The sequence below is a fragment of the Dipteris shenzhenensis genome, chromosome 27, assembly GCF_047967505.1.
Source record: "Dipteris shenzhenensis isolate YYH24624 ecotype China chromosome 27, Dip_SZ_1.0, whole genome shotgun sequence".
NCBI classification, from domain to species: Eukaryota; Viridiplantae; Streptophyta; class Polypodiopsida; order Gleicheniales; family Dipteridaceae; genus Dipteris; species Dipteris shenzhenensis.
In genome coordinates, this window is record NC_141622.1 from 12,020,646 (window position 1) to 12,037,889 (window position 17,244).

Genomic DNA, 17,244 nt, shown 5'->3' on the forward strand with positions numbered 1-17,244 from the left:
CTGAAAATGCCATCTCAACCCTGTAGAAGTCTCAGCAAAGAAGGGAGAGTCTCTCCAATCTCTGAGAAAAGTTACTCTCCTGGAGGAGGCTGCTCGATATGATCCTTGCATGGTCGCCCAAATGGCCATCAGAGTGTGTATCATATCTGTCCAAGTACTGGCCAAGATTTGGGAAGGGTGAACCTGAGAACCCTCCAAAGCCTCAGTGCATTTGGCTCTCCAAATGTGCCATGCTGCAATGCTAGCTAGGATCTCCCATGGAGAGTTGACCGAGGAGTGAGCAGCCCTGAAAAGAGTGGCCGGAACATCCTCTAGAGAGCACGACTCCACAAGGTGTCGTCGGATGTGAAGAGCCCAAGAGGAGTCAAGTCTCTCAAAAAATACCTGGGGCCCTGAAAGAGTAATAAGCCAAGCCACTGATCCCCAAGTCATATAGAAAGGTAGGCGAACAAAAGTGCTGAAAAGTCTTGCAATCCCCTTCCATATGATTCTCGCCTGTCTACAATCCCATAGGCAGTGCTGTATTGTCTCCAAAGCAGAAAGGCAGCGAGGGCAAGAAGGGTCAGCTCCGAACTTGGATCTCCAATGGTTCACTGCTATCCCACCATGAATAGAAAGCCAAAAGAAGAGAGTGATTTTTCTATTCCGGTGGGATTTCCAGAGCCTCTGCCAAAAAGTTCTCTGCAAGTCAGCAGAAATCTAAAAGTTCTCCCAATGATGAGCTCTGGTAGGCTTCCAACCCCTAGAGCTGAGCTGGAATTTCTTGGCATTACTGACTGTGTAACGAAAGAAGGGGATGCCCTTCTCTCGGTGCCCTTCCTCTATCCATTCCCATTCCCGAGGGTCCCACTGCAAAAACTTAATTGGGACACCTCCATAGAGCCACAGCCTCCATGAGCCAATGGCGAGGAGAAGCGGGTCAGGATCCAAGTACCAGTGTGAAAGAGAGCCATGCTCCATGAAGCCCACTATCCTGACTGGCTGAAACGGTACCTCCAACAAGATATCGTCCGTGGATCTGGACAGCCTGCCCCCCGAAGAAACATCAAATACTAAGGCATCCTCATGTGGGTCAAGAAAAGCAATCACCTGTAAAGGAACTCCCAATTTGGAAAATGCCCCCATCCAGGTGGAGCAAGTAAGAGGCATGTCATCTGTGTCCACCCAATCCAAGGGCAAGGCTGCATCAATCTGTTGGACTCTCCCTACACTCCCTCTGAGATTAAGAACCATTTGGGCCTGTTGGTCTGCAGAAAGCTTCCTGAAGGATTTCCATGCTCCCACTGTAGATGTAGGGCCCCTTTCCCATCTTGGCCACTGCATGTAAGGAGAAGCTCCAAGTGGTCTGCCAAGCTCATCCAAAATCCTGTCATTCCACATGATAGGCTGCCTTTCAATCTCTTCACGGGTGGATGGGGGAATCCTGCGAAGAGTACTCCTGAAGCTGGCCCATGCTTTCAGGATAGCAACCATAAGGTCCAAATCTACTTCTAAAAGCTAGAGTATTGGAAATTGGCAACCTGGCCTTTGCATGTTCGGCTTAGTACAGTCCATTCTTGTGGCTTATATTCAATTTTATTTGCCTTTGATCCTGTTCACCAAGGAAGATCTTGCTTCTTTTATGTCTGCCATTATGGAAATAGTCTGGTGTTTCAAACATGGCAGAAAGAGTCTCAAGCTGCTTTCAGTCATCAACTTTGTTCTCCTAAGATGCATGGTGGTTTGAACATTACGAATATCCAAGTAGTACACATCCTTGCTCATAGGGAAAAAATGTTACTGCGATTTCTGCAAGGTGATCAGCCTTGGGCTCTTATGATTAGATCTCTGGTCACACATATCAGTACTTCTACCTTTGGTCACTAGCAAATCAATTACTGGGATTTCTTATTTGGTTGCATCGATGGCACTTTGCTTGGCTGCTCTTTCGTCTCCAATTTGCTTCTTGATTGGAAGCACGTCCTCTCTCATTTGGAATGGCATGGTCGACAGTCCTTGTTGGGTAATTCTGTGCGAGCTGAAAGCATTCACTGGTCGACAGTTTTTCAGTCTTCCACCGGCTTTACAAGAACCTCACTGTTTCCTACTTTGTTTCCTTTAAGGACATCACTTCTGTTGCTGATGTTATTCATGATGATGGCTCTATCCTACCTTTTTCTCTGGCAGCTAAACGGTATGGCTTGGGCTCTCATTATCGTGCTTTGTGGCAACAAATTGCTTATATTCTTTCGCCCTTTGTTCCAATTCCTCCTTTGGAACTTCAAGACAGGTTGGAGGATTGGACTTTGACTTCCCCAGGGTCCTCTTCTCGTTCTTTGAGGCTATCTCAGATTACGATGCCTGCATTGTATAAAATTCTTTTGCCTCAACCTTGGGTTTCAGAGTAAGACAATTCTATTTGACGAATGCATTGCCCAGCCAAGTGGTGGAGAAAGACATTAAAGCAGCTTTGGGTCTATAAAACTCCTCTTCACCAACAGGTTTTCTTCTGGCGAGTGCTTCTGGGCATTTTTCCATCTGGACACATGTTGGTGTTGGAATATGAAGCCAAAGTGAGTCAAAAATGACTGTACTAGGTGTCTAGAGGGTGTTTTAGAGTCTAGTGAGTCCTAGACATGCCACGTGTCACATTGAGAGTTATCCCATATACATTATGGCTTTCTAGAGTGTAATGTCACACTATATAATGTTGTACTTGTCTTGAGTCAACATCAAGCTCTTTGGTATCATGTGAGTACTTGTCCATTGCTTTCATTTCCTTTCCATTTCATTTCCATTATGCTTGTTATCTTTCCTTTCCATTCCTAGTGTTAGCTTGCTTCTCTCCCTACCACTATGATCTTTCATATGGTATCAGAGCTAACTTTCCTCATGGAATGAGGAGGCCTTGAAGCCCATCTCAGACCTATGGAGAGGCTAGCTCCTTCCACTCTAGTTCCACTCTCTCTCCTTGTGAGTTCCTTGAGCTCTTCTCCTCCACCCGAGCCTCACCGTTGAAGATCTTGAAGAAAGGACTTCACCAACATGAGCTTCACGGCCATCTTTAACTCCATTTTGATCAGATCTGCACCAAACAGCTGACTGTTTAATGCTGATTCATTGTTGCGTATGGAGCTGATTTTTCGAAGCTAAAGATTGACAAAATGCTACAGAAATCATGGTCGTTATTGCTGCTGAAGGCGCCCTTTTCCTAGACGACCTGCATCTGAAATGAGCCACCATTCTTGGGATCACTAGTCATTTTTTATTGTTGCCTACAAATGCCACCATCGTGGAAGAATTCCAGCACGTTTTTGGCCTCCAAATGGTGATTTTTGCTGCTACTGTCGCCATATGAAGTGCTCACGATTTGATGTCTTGAAAATATATGAACTACAGCAGAACTGGACGTCTCAGTGCTGCCCGTTTTTGCTGATTAATCGACCCTATTTTGGAGGAGGGTGCTTCAGGGAACAAAAACAAACTGATTCCAGCTCGTTTTTCTTACTGTTCAAGCTGTCACCAGCTCCAAAATCACCGCCACATTTGGAGGGGATTCAGACCGACCTTGAAGCCCAGCATTTCTGCTCCATGACGACCTGAAGAGCGGCTTGTTCCAGCCCATTTCTAAATTGCGATTTTCAAGAATTTTGCCTCATTTTGGGTGAATTTGTTGGGGCTTTTATGGTCTGAAGCTCCCCTAGTGTTGCTAGAACACTATGCTCTAGGAAATTTTGAAAAGCCCCAATTTTCTGCAAAGCCTAATTTTGCAGCAACCCTAACCCTAAAATTTCGGGTTTTTCTATTCTGTGTCTTCCTTTAATTGAAGCTTCTGCTATGTAAATCTTTTGGGGATTTTGCCAAATTTATGCAATTTCATCACCATTCGGTACATTCATTTGGGAATTTTGCCCCTCTTGGGCCTAATCTCTTAAACTTGAGATTCTTCTCCGACATTTGGTGACTCTCACTTTGTCACTTTGAGAGTCATGGGCTGATTGCCCCATGTAGCTTCTCCCATGGCCGACATCGACATATCTTCCAGGCATTCCTGTCATGCGCTTCATCGCCACTTCATCGATACGGGGGAATGTACACACTCTTAAGCAAGTAGCTACTTTGGGCTTATACGGGCCCTCTGCCCTTGCTATGCATAAAATGAATATATATTTTCTATGTTCCTTATCTGTGAGTCACAGGGTACTCTGCCCTGGGTAGTCCCCCAAAAATGAATGCAATAAATGATATGTGTTGAGTCAGTCAAGGTTCTTTGCCTTGGAAAAAAAAGATGTATTAGTTTTCTTGTTTATTTGTGTGTGGCTTCCTACCACTTCATGTTATGAAGCCATGGGGGGATGTATTGGAAGGAGTCCTTCCATTGATGAGTTCTCCATTGTTAAGCCTCTGAGCCATGCTTGGTAGAGCCTCTGAGCCTGTTGTGCTATGCTCTCCAACCTCTAAGCCATGCTCTTAGTCTTTTGCATCCATGCATGTTGGGCCTCTGAGCCATGCTAGATGAGCCTCTGAGTCTGTTGTACCATGCTCACTAGCCTCTGAGCCATGCACACTTGCCTCTGAGATTGCATAGGCTAATAGTTGGATGTTGTCATGGGTGTGGCTTCTCTCCCCTATTCTCTCACCTTGCCTTCATTGGGAAAGGTCGGAATATGAAGCCAAAGTGAGTTAAAAATGAGTGTACTAGGTGTCTAGGGGGTGTTTTAGTAGTGAGTCCTAGACATGCCACGTGACATATTGGGAGTTATCCCATATAGACTATGGCTTTCTAGAGTATAGTGTCATACTATTTAATGTTGTACTTGTCTTGAGTCATTTACATCAGTAAACATCAAGCTCTTTGGTATCATGTGAGTGTCTAGGGGGTGTTTTAGAGTCTAGTGAGTCCTAGACATGCCACGTGTCATATTGGGAGCTATCCCATATACACTATGGCTTTCTAGAGTATAGTGTCATACTATATACTGTTGTACTTGTCTCGAGTTATTTACATCAGTAACATCAAGCTCTTTGGTATCCTGTGAGTACGTGTCCATTGCTTTCATTTCCTTTGCATTTTCATTTCCATTATGCTTGTTATTTGACCACTTGTCCTCCTCATTTGGGGGCTCAGAGGTGGATCAGTGACTTCTAACAAGGGGTTGGGGCAGGCTGGAGTGGGGTAAACAAAAGTGAGAGGGAGTAGGGGGTACTGGTGCACAGTTTATTGAGAGGGCAAGGAGTAAGCTAGCAGCCGGTGATAGGAGAAGCTTTGGTGATGTAAGTTTCAAAAACTGCCACTTGTCCCTTTTGTGGCTATGTTAGTTCAACACTCCACAGAAGTTTCATGATGGCATCAAAGTACCACATGTCTCCCAAGGTTACAGACTTTGTGCAATGTTTTAGCTCTAAAAAAATTAACTTCCATAAGTTTCTCAGATAGTTCACATTACTTCTGCACTATCCCATTAAATAATGCATTGGAAGGTTTTGATTGCATTGTTACGATTGGAGAACGATAACTTTTTCAAGTGGAATATTGTCAAAGTCATTGTTATAGGAGCTAATGATTATCAAGTTTCAGAACTGATCCTTCTTCCGTTAATGTTTTGTAATTTCAGTTTCCACTGCTTTTCCCAACAGTACCAAGGCAAGCAAAGGCATCACTCTTTTCATTTGATGGCGTTCTTGAAGTATATCTTCCATATATTTCCTATTCTAGCCTGTTCAAAGTATGTTCACCAACCACCTTGTTTGTTATTATAATGTATGTGATGCAGTGATCAGATTATGTGTAAGGTTTCGTTTAAAATGCACTATTGAGCTTCTTTAGTATTCATAACGTAGCTCCTAGGCATCTTCTAAGTAGCAAAACTGAAGGTAATGAGTAATTTTTTGTGGAAGGAATAAAAAGATCTCTATCAGAGAGGTCACACACACACACACACACACACACACACATGGAATGTACATTACTTAGTTTGCTTGGAGTTGAGAACAAAATATGAAATGCCTACCAGAGGCACAACTCATTGTAATTGTAGAAATGTTCGAACCTTGTGTCTTTTCATGACTTACCGAGAGTGCCATTGCTTTCCTCGACCCGCAATCTGTTCCTTATGCCTTGACCAAGCTTTTCATCTTTCATGTCTCACAGCCTCTATTTGCTTCTCTTGCAAGCCATGGCAACCTGCATGTTGCCATTGAAGCCATGGCCATGATTAGTTCAAAATAGACTCAGAGAAGCTAGCTTATGAGGCGATCAAAGAATAGAAGACAACTTACCTGAAAGAAGACAATGCCAAACCAAAGTCTGCCCAAGGTCACGTCAAGGTGCATGCGGGTTGCAGGGCATTTGTAGGAAGGTATGTATTGGGGTTACCTATAGACTGGGTATAGGAGGGCTTAGGATTTACCTCTCGTCAATCATAGTCATATATTAATGGAATTGAAAACCAAAATATAACACATAGATCAGTAAATGAACCACATCAGCAGGTCATGGGGAATACAGGATACAAAGACTTGAGGATCAACAGCTCATGGCAAAACTGTAGATGGAGAATGGATGGACAAAACCTTAGAGAAAAACGCAACAAGAAAGAGAAGGTAGTGATATTCCTAGAGATAACTATGAATTCAATCTTCATGAGGTTGAATAGAGATTTTAAAGAGTATAGTATCAAAGGCGTTTGAGGGAACATGTAGAAGGTGCATGCCATGTTTGAGGCTCATCCATGCCAAGGATTTCAAGGAGAACTCATTTTTGCATACCACCGAGTCTGTAGCAGGAGGAAGCATGAAATTATCAAGACCTTTACTCTACCATTAGGGTGGAAACTGGGAAACATGAGTGTTACAGCCAAATGGCACAGATTTTGGAAGAAGAAGAGTCACCTAGTTGCTAATGGTCGTCATGTTAACAGACAAGGTGAGGGAAACTGCAAGGTCCTGTTGTCTACAGCGGAGGTCTCGGTTTCAATGTCTTGAAGGAATGGCATTCAATTCCTACAGCGGGGTTTTGGAATGGTGAGATTGTGAAGCCGATCACACTGGACATTGCTAAAAGACAATCCAAGAAGGTGAAGTTTGGTGTTGTTAGCAGTAAAACATTCTTATGACTTCGTTAAACTTGTCAAGGGAGGAGTGTATTTGTTCTTCATATGCATCTTCCGGCGTATGAAGACTTGAGAAATGGCCGGTGCTAGAAGTTGTCTCCTTGCCTAGTAGTTTCATGGAAAGGGTTTTCTACCATTGCATTATGATAGAAGGAATACAAGGATAGATTGGTGGCCTAAAAGTTCATGCACATAGGTGCAATCTTCTTGATTGATGCAGCTTTTTTAGTGAGGCTTCTTTTCGTATAGTGCTCTACCGAATCTCTCAAGGCTGTAAAGTGTGCTTGGCTCTTAAGTGAAGAAATCAAAGAGGAGTCGGATAAGGTGGACACTCATCTATCCGGAGAAGAACTACGTAACTAGGTGGTCTGTTTTGGCCCCTCGCAAGATACATGCTAGTTATGTAGGCACGAGGTTCTCATGCTAGTTCTCTCTCTCTCTCTCTCTCTCTCTCTCCAGCCTATCCTTTTCGACAGTTAAGCCCTCCTTGCTCTCTTCACTTGAATGCCAGCCACTTCTTGGCTGCTTGGCTCTTCTTTCTTGGGTCAAGAAATTACCACATTGCTGCTTAAACCTCTACATTGTCTTACTCAATGGGAAGGAAGGGCAAAATGCCCCCCCCCCCCCCCCCCCCCCGGGTGAATGAGGGGGAAAAGCCAAGGAAACAGCCTCAAAAAGACGCAAGAACTATGGCAAAAGGAGACAAGAAGAAAAACAAGCAGCGCAGCACAACAAAAAGGAGAGATCGAGGACATGAATAAAGCACATCAATCGCGCAATGGTCTACATATCTATAGCACGATTGTACCAAAGGCAGCCAACACAGCATCAGCCATAGCAGTTTTAGCATGAGCTTAGCTGCTTCAGTATCATCATCATCATCATCACCACCATCTCTGGAGCCGGTAGCACCATCATTGTCATTGACACTAGAATTGACATCGAATCGACATTGACGTCGGCACTAGTGACGGCCTTGACATGGCCCCCCAGCCCGATTGCCACCCTATCCCTCTATGCCTCCTTCGTGCCCCCCTACCCCTTACCCAGTCACCTTTCCCCTCTACGATCGGACTCACCTCAGCAGATGTCTCCCCACCACTCTGAGTCCTTTGCCCCTATGTCTCTACCCGCCATCACCCAGTCCCCCATTCATACCCTACCCATATACATCACTTTAGGCACACCCAATTCCACCTGAGGCTTGGGAGCAAATCATCATAGAGGTTCAAACGCCTCCGTGCACGAGAGATGGAGCAGGACCCCCTCATACATAGCCTTAGTCAGGAGGTATTACAACTCCGTAAGGAGATGGCAGCCTTAGCGTTTGCACTAAGCAGTGGACTACCAATAGATGCACAGATAGCCACCATGTAGTTGGCTATCACAGAGACTTCCAGACGGGTGGATGTTGTGAAATGGGAGCCTACAAAGGCCATCGTTTTGGCCACCATCCTAGAGTAGAAGTAGAGAGCCAGTATGGCTCTCAACATCAGAGTTGAGGGCGCTTGTCGCATAGGATGAGACCCTGTCGGAGAGTAGCTCCTTATTGTCCGCTTTAGGGACAATCCAACTCGCCTTGCAACACTACGTAGACATCCGTTCTACGGGATCACCACGAGATCTACATGGATGAGGATCTCACACCTCTGTAGGTAGATGAGAGGCGGACCCTTCTACAGCAGCACGACATTGTCCACAAAGAGGGGAATTGGGCAGTGGTTCGAGATGGGCGGCTTCTAGCTGTCGAGCATCTGGTGGCTCTCCTTTGTAAAGTGGCGAGCTATATGAGATTCGGAGCACTAAGACTAAGACCTATACTGTTTGGAATTGTAATGGTACCTCATGGTCAGATTGAGATAATTTCTTGGAGTCTTACACAAGACGAGATACAACTTTTTAAACAGAGACCCATCAGAGCCCAGAGCGCCCTTTGCTTGCAGTCAGCATCAGGTAGACATGGGAGGTAGCATACCAGGACGAGACTCAAGAGACAAGAGGTGGAGTTCAGGAGTGGTAATACGAGACAGATCATCTCTCTCTAGGACGAGGATCTCGCCAAGCTTGGTGAAGGGTGAGTATTTAGGCTAGGCAGTATTCAATTGTAGGGGGGGTCGTTGTGCTGCCAGAGTATTACGCAGTTGTGTAGATGGTTGAGAAGATTGCGAGAATGCTTGTTGGCAACAGTAGTAGCCATGTGGAGTTCAAGTGGTTCATGATCAAGTGTGCGTAGTAGATGTAGTTGGTGAAGGAGATTTGTATGCAAGGGAGGAAGGGGGTGTGTCAAGTGTGGTGGTGAATGCTTATACTGCAACTCGCAAATGATTAAGCAATGAAAGAAGTACTCATTGTTTGTGAATTCATTCTAAGTCGATTGCCAACGTATACTTTGTACACTTGTGAACAAATTTGTGTATGTTTGCGTTCTTTACTCTTTGGGCACTACGAAAATCCATCCTAAGATGAGCAACCATTTTTTTAGGCCTATGGTAATAGGTATATTTTCTTCACATAGCCCAAAGCGAAGGCAACCTGAAATGCAGGTTTGAGCGAAGTGAAGCATAACGTTGGCAATTCATAGCCAATAATTTTTGCAATCTTGCTGGGGAAGGTTTGCACTAGATGTGCCAATGAAAGAAGATGACCAACAACTCCCAAATCCAAGATGCAAGATGTGCCGAATCTTGTGTGGAATATTATGAGCAAACGATTGTTTACGAAGTCAATATAGCCCGAGTGTCCCTCCAATCACGAGGCACATGCCTTTTTAACTAGCATTTGGTCATGAGAAGATAGTGTTAGTAGAATTTCTTAGACCAAGCCTAAGGGTAGAAATGCAACATATTGAATTGTCAAGAGGAAGTATTAAAGATCAAGCTATACCAATAGGCGAAGATTGACAAATTGCGAATGAGGGCAAAGCATAATTTAGAGAAGAAGGAAGATGTAGCATGGCCACATCAAAAAGAGAGAATTTGTAGAAGGCAAAGGTCTTGCTCTACACTGCCAAGCTAAGAGTGAAGAAATAAAATCTTTGTCGATTGAGCCACACAAGATCAAACATTGTCATGATAATGGGACAATGATTAGATTTGGAAGGGATTGAATTACCAAAACTGGCTCATTGGCAGTCATTATATGTTGAATTGGGGTTAATGAGAACAAGGGAAGTGATCATGGAGAAAGAGGCATTGAATCTAGCCAAGACTTCTCAAAAGGTAGGAGCATTAAATGGCCACGATGCCATAGTAGGAGGAAGCTCCATGATGTAGAGGAAAGTGTTAATCAGCTCTAGTAGTTGACGTACAACTCCGGGGAGGCATCCTAAGCGCACCACTATTTAAAGTCACTACAATTGCATGCATCCTGTTACAAGATCATAGTTAAGTATACACATTTCCTCTTTCATATATTCAGCATCCCACCTCCATAGCTTAGCATCCTTCACATATCCATCTTGAGTCGCAACCTACCCAAAAGAATATCTATGTTCTCCATGCCGAGATCTCAATGACTTAGCTCGGACCTCGATCCCATGCTCGACACCCCGCTCTCATTGTCGACCCTGAACTCGCACCTGAGGCCTTGACCTTGTCATTGATTTTGTGCCTTGTCCTCAATGCCTTGATTGTGGTGCCTCGAACTCGTGCCCTGTCTTGCCTTGCCCATGTTTCCATGATTGCGATGCATCCATGCTTGAGCAACGATCCCTTGACCTCGATGCTTGACTGTGTGGTCACACCTTGACCTCCCCTCGGCCTTGATCTCGACCCCTTGTTCATCAACCCCCATGCTTGTTGACTTCTCGCTCACATGGTTAGAATGGAATGTTAGTCTTTGGTTATGTATGAGTTGTCACTCATTTGTGTATTGTTTGAGTTGAGCGCAAGTAGGGTGGCTTCAAAGAGTGTAAATAATGGTGGCTGGAAGTGGCACGAAATGCCTTGTTCTTTATGGCTCAAGACAGAGGAGCCTTCCATATGTTGTATACGCTTGGATTTTTGTTTTTCTCTATTTAGCTTGAGTTTCTTATACTCCTCTTTGATGTAGTTTCTAGATTAGGACTTGCAGATTTTACAACTTGTTCGTTTTTTAGAAATGATATAATTCTTTCCTTGGAGACTATTTTGTGTGTGTGCATGCATGTGCATGCGCCTATGGGTGCACCCAATGGCTTATAGTCTACGATGTTCTACGGACCAATAGGCATTTACTTATTGCTAATTTGACATGATTTTTTGGGTTCTTATCTTTAAAGGTAGCGTCTGATTTTATTATCAATTTTGTCAAATATTATTCTATCATTTGCCATGAATTTGGAGAGTGTTATGAAACTGGATAATTTCTATTTACCTTATGCTTGATGCACGTATAACTTGGCACATTTTACGATTTTATAGCCTTATTTTATTCGAGTTCTTTCTTGCAAAAACTCTCAAAAAAAGTTTTGATGCTTAAACATTTATGTGAAATATGTAGGATATGAAATCTGAAGTCGAGATCATGACAACTTCCCATTGAAGCTATCATAGGTTTGCAAGCTCAATTATGCTACCTGGATTGACTTAGTCTCTATAAGGGCATATATAACACCTAATATACATGTATAAGTTAGAAATGCTAACACCTTAAAAGGAGCATCTCTTGCATATTATGTGAGATTACATGTAGTACTATTGAAACAAATAACAATAATGAAACTATTTAGTTTAATATTTATTATCTTTTGTGAAAATTAGGCATTAATGCTAGAGTAACTAAGCATAAGATAAAACACTTGGATTCTTTATCATCTTTAAAAATCAATGATTGGAATCAATTAATGTGGTGAAGTTCCCCCTTGTGTGATGTGCATGCTACCTTAAATAGAGGTCTTTCGACTATGACGCTTATGTTTTCTCTTTTCCAACCATGATAGGATATATGAGACTAAGTTTTTTCTATTTGATATTATTGGATACTTCTATCTATTACAACATTAATTGATCAAATTGATGGTTTATATGAGTGCCAACTGTAGCTTTGGTTTGTTGTGAAATGTGCTTTTCATCATTCCCACGGCCTTTGATAGGATACTTTTTCACAAAAAGGACATGGGCAAAAAGAGCTATCGTGGGTTTCGCGCTCATTTCTTCTTTTCCTTTACAAGACTCTAATTTTTTAAACGAATGAATTGACCATTCTTAAATGAACCCCATCAAAGAAAAAGAGTGTGCTAAATTATTATAGCACAAAGGTGCGGACAATATTTGGTATATGTATCTGCAATAAAGTATCAATATGTGTCTTTTGAAAGGGAAATTTTCATCTTGCTATTTTACCAAACAACAATTGCTAAAATGCAGTTGGCAAACGGCTTTGCCATAGTTGTTGATTGTTATGGATCCAACGTGTCTTCTCTTTTGAAAAACAAGCTTATTGAATAAGGCGATCCCGGTTTGCTCATCGTGTTTTTAAGGTGCAAGAATTAAAATTTGCAAGATTGTGTGCAAGAGGAAAGTAAAAATTTGAGAAAAGGGCATAAGTTTTTGGAATAAAACACAAATTTGGCTTTTTTAGACCTTAATAAATGGGCTTTAGACAACTTATTGTGATTAAAATGTTGATATCAACATGTACATAGGTGTTCCTTGCCTAGATTCTCAAATTTTGCAATAATGGAGGAAACATCTCTTTGTTATATGCCTAGAACCTTCAAACTACATGTTTTCTTATTTTTAATTATGACTTGCGAGCAATCAACCAAGAGAGTTGTATGGTATTGGGATGCATTGAACACATTCATGCATCGCATGATTGTTGGCATTAGATATTATTTAGTCTAATAATGCCTTTGTGTCATCCATTAATATTTTATTGTATAGAGCTCAAAGCTTCTTTTCAAATCATTATTTTTCAAAACGATGTAAAAAAAAGGTGATGCAATATATCATAGGCAAATGAAAATATGGGAGAATCTTGTTGGGGTAAAGGGCAGTGTGCCCACCCACTTGTACAATGTCCATGTATACTCATATATATTTGATAGAGGAATAAGCTGGAGTAGCTTTTGCTCCACCACTTTTGGTGTCTCCTTATCCCTTTGTGTGCGCTCTCCTCTCCCACAACTGGTATCAAAGCCCACGGCATTCGATCTACGAGGAGCTCGGTGAGAGGAGAACGGGCACTGCTTCGAGAGATCTACCAGGAGCTTTGGAGCGCTCGATTCTCTCATTCACGGGGAGATTTTGGATAGACATCATCCAGATCTGTTTGCTCTACAATGCAGCTACAAGAATCACTTTGGATTATCTTCCAACGCTCCAGTGCTCCAGCAACCTGCAGAACCCATCCATGGGCATTGCTGGTTGGATGATAGAGCTCCGGAGCTCAGAGGCAACTTGGCTCGTGAGCACTATCTTTGTTGATGTGCTGCTACTGCGCAGGAGCTTGGAGATGTGGTCGTTGGTGGCTACGTAGTTTTTTACTGTAGGCTATTGCCTTTGCTGTAAAGAGAAGATGAAGCTCAAGGGAGGTTCTACAGTGTGGGAAAGGGCTCTTCTCTTGGTGAAAGGGCTAAATCTGGTCACGTTACTAGTTTTGGAGAAAAAGAGTGTCAATTTTGCTTGTTGCAGTTTGCACAGTCCTCCGATTGCGATTCCGTCGACGCCAGGCTTCCTCAAAAAAAAATAAATTACAATTTTGCTACCTATCACCTCACATTGAGGTTTCCTCTCGGCAGATTTGGGTCTTATTCTGGCGCCATAGCCATTCTTGGCACTTGTAGGTTCCAGTATTGGCATAGTTCTTTGCCATTGTCTCTAGCTCATCTGGGAGCTGTTGGGGAGCCTGTGGATTGCATGTTTGATGCAGTTGGATGCCTGGGGAATTGCCAGTGATTGCATTTGTGCTCTTGGAGTTGAGGACACGCTAATCTTGAGGCGTTTGCAGGACATTTTACGTGTTTTTTACGAGATTTGCACAGTGGACTTTTGGCATTTTTGTGCTTGTGCACTGAGCAATTGGTTGTAGCTACTGCTAAGCTATGTGTGCTCATTTATTCGGTGCATTTGGGTCCTTGTACGGACATACTTTGGTGCATCTTAGTCCTTGTGAACATTCTGTTACAGTTGGTCAGATTTTGACAGTTTAGCTTGGCTCGGGGGTACAGTTAGGCACCCTGAGCGACAGTAGGCTGACATTGAGACTCACGGTTTAGGAGTTCTCTTGTCAGAGGCCATTGCAAATACTTTTGTTGACTGTGGACACATGCTTTGAGGTCATTTTGACAGTGATTCAATGGACATTTTGACAGTTTTACACCTACATGTATGGTGGTGTTAATGTCAGTTCATTGAACAGCTGAGGAGGATGTATTTTCGATGATTTGCCATTGTTTGGAGCACATTTCGGGGCTGTTTTGCCAGATCTTTTAGGCTATTTTATCGCTGAACTATGAGCATTCTCGGGGTTGATTTGGTTGGGCATTGTACTTGCCATTTTGCTGGTGTTGCAGTTGACATACGGGGTGATCTACTGGATGTATTTTGACCATTTTTGGGGCTGTTTTCCCTGAGCAGATGAGTGCTGTAAAGGGCAGCAAGCATAGAAGGAAGCTGCTGCTGTTGTTTTTATGACAAAACAGTCATTTTCAGGACTGAATATCTCTTTCCTGGTGCGGAATTGCACTTTGTGTCGAACTGGAAAGTTGTAGTTCACAGAACATACTACAACTTTGCTTTTGGGAGCAAGTTGATCTGGTATAAGCTGTAGGAGTTACAGCCTCTGCAAAACCACAAAAAGTTGCAGTCTACTGTCTATTTGTGACCAATGTGCAGGAAGCTGTTTTTCAGGTGAGAATATCTGAGAATCCACAAGGATTTGGCTCTTGAGGTCAACTGATAAGTTGTAGATCTTTCTACCAGCTACAACTTTGCTGTTTACAGCTTTGGCATCCGGTCTTTTGGTGAAAAGATATCACTGTTCAAAAATAAGGATAGCGTGTTATCTTGCCCAAAGTGGATGTGATTTCTCTTGCACAACAGTAAATTACAAAAAGTGATTGGGATCTCACTTCAGTCCAAGGGCATTATTGGCATTTTGACAAGTCTCTTTGGCACATTTGATAAGTGGTGAATGCTTGATTTTATTGCCAAAGGATTGCACACTTGAGGTGTTGCATTGGTGATGCAGTAAATGCCATTTCGATGCATTATGGATTTGCATTGGTGGATGCCGCACTGATGTTTGTGGATAGTTGAGCTGGGCTCCTATTGCCATTGGTTGAGCAGGCATTGCTCATTTGGTTGAGTGTATTTCTTACTTGGATTGCTAGGCATTGGCAGGTTACTGGGCTGCATATATTCTTGTTTATGCCTGTTTATGGCTGAGTGCTTTTGAGCATTGGATCAGCCAGTTTATTTGGAGACCTGATTGGTCTAGACAACACTATATTTTTTGTCATTTGGGTTGCCTATTGCACTATACTGCTCTTTGGTTGTGAGCTATTATGCCACAGATATGGCATCTATAACTGGTAGTGCCCTCTTTGATATTGAGAGGTTGGATGGATCAAAACTTTCAGTATTGGAAAGAGCAGATTTATGATGTGTTAGTGCAGAAAAGGCAGCATAAGCCCATTCAATGCAAAGGTGTCAAGCCTAATAGCATTGAATAGAGTGATTGGGATGACATGGATGAGCAAGCATGCTCTATCATTCAGTCATCACTCTCAAAGTCAGTCTACTTGCAGGTACAGGGTGGTGTACAGGGTGTAGACTGCCATGCATATGAGTTCTATACTCGTATCTACCGGATGTATGACCATGATAGTGTTATGTTACAGCATGATGGGTTGAAATGCCCTGATGTGCTAAAATACAGCCTTGATATGCACTCCATTCCTGATTTTGGTTAGAGACGGTCAAATGTCTCGAGTATTCCACAGGTTTATACTCTTATGGAGATTGTTGATGCATCTTCTATAAACAGTTACAATTTACTCCCAGGATGCGGAGTGCCTCTTGCAGATGAGGATGACGCTATGCATGGTGAGGAGGATACCTTGGCTAATGATGCCCGGTATGATCCATTGGCTGGTTATGCTAGGACAGATGTGGTTTCTGCAGTTATTGACTCGGGTCATATTGCGCATGGGCAGGAATCATTGATATGTTTGCTTCGTAAGTGCCTCCATGGCGAGAAGCAATCCCCTCGAGCTTGGCTTCATAGGTTTGATACTGTTATGAGAGCTCAGGATGTGATGCGCATTGAGATAGGTTATGGTCTCAGTATTCAGGAGGTTGCTATCCTTCTGAGGTTACTTGCCATATGGTTTCTTATGGACAGGGATGCTTTGCAGTGGGAGCTGCATGGTCTTGATGAGATACTTGGTTGTTTCAGTATGGAGAGGGGGAAGTTACTGAGTACTCCATTGCCTGTATTGGCTCCATACTTGAAACATAGCAGGTTTGACGATCACAGATCAGTTGAGCAGCAAGTTATGGTTGATATGGCAGCCATAGTACTTCATGCATCCATGACTGTGTTGAGACTTGGTTCTCACATGTTTGCCATTGGGGCTACACTTCCGGTTCTTGCTTCCGTTGCAGTGGGAGTTGGTAGCATGATTATGGCAGATTTTGGCAGTAGGGAAGCGGTTGTGGACATCAGGTCCTTATGCTTCCAGGAGCAGAATGCAAGTGATGCAAGTTGGGTAGACCAGCAGAGGTCTATTGTAGGTCATGTGCTTATGGTCACAGGTGGTACAGAGACATTTTCTTTGCACAGTGACAGTTCGGGTGCTATGGACTTAGCACAGGAGCACGTGGTGGTGAGAATTTACTCTCCCACTGAGATCTGGCATGAGATCTTGGTTGACAGGCATCTACAGCTTGTCATTTTCTATCCTGCAAACCTGATGTCTGCTAGCAGCTTATCCTCTATGCACTTTGCACATTGTAAAGTGCCGATGGGCATAGGATGACGGTCTGGTCATCTTGTTTTTCAGCCTATGACTGATTGTATTATATGTGTACTATACTCCCTTAAAGGCACACTGCCTTTAAGTGGGAGGTTGTTGGGGTAAAGGGCAGTGTGCCCACCCACTTGTACAATGTCCATGTATACTCATATATATTTGATAGAGGAATAAGCTGGAGTAGCTTTTGCTCCA

The 17,244-nt window shown here is 43.1% G+C and overlaps 1 protein-coding gene across 1 annotated transcript in view; it reads left to right on the top strand.

Moving 5' to 3' along the window:
* The window catches only part of LOC147883865 (uncharacterized), a 56,769-nt gene extending 45,157 nt beyond the window's left edge, over positions 1-11,612 (top strand). The window contains exons 9-10 of the mRNA XM_087398884.1: positions 5,595-5,705; positions 11,571-11,612. Coding sequence (XP_087255010.1) covers positions 5,595-5,705; positions 11,571-11,612 — 153 coding nt within the window. The remainder of the gene's footprint in view (positions 1-5,594; positions 5,706-11,570) is intronic.
* Positions 11,613-17,244: the final 5,632 nt, after the last annotated feature.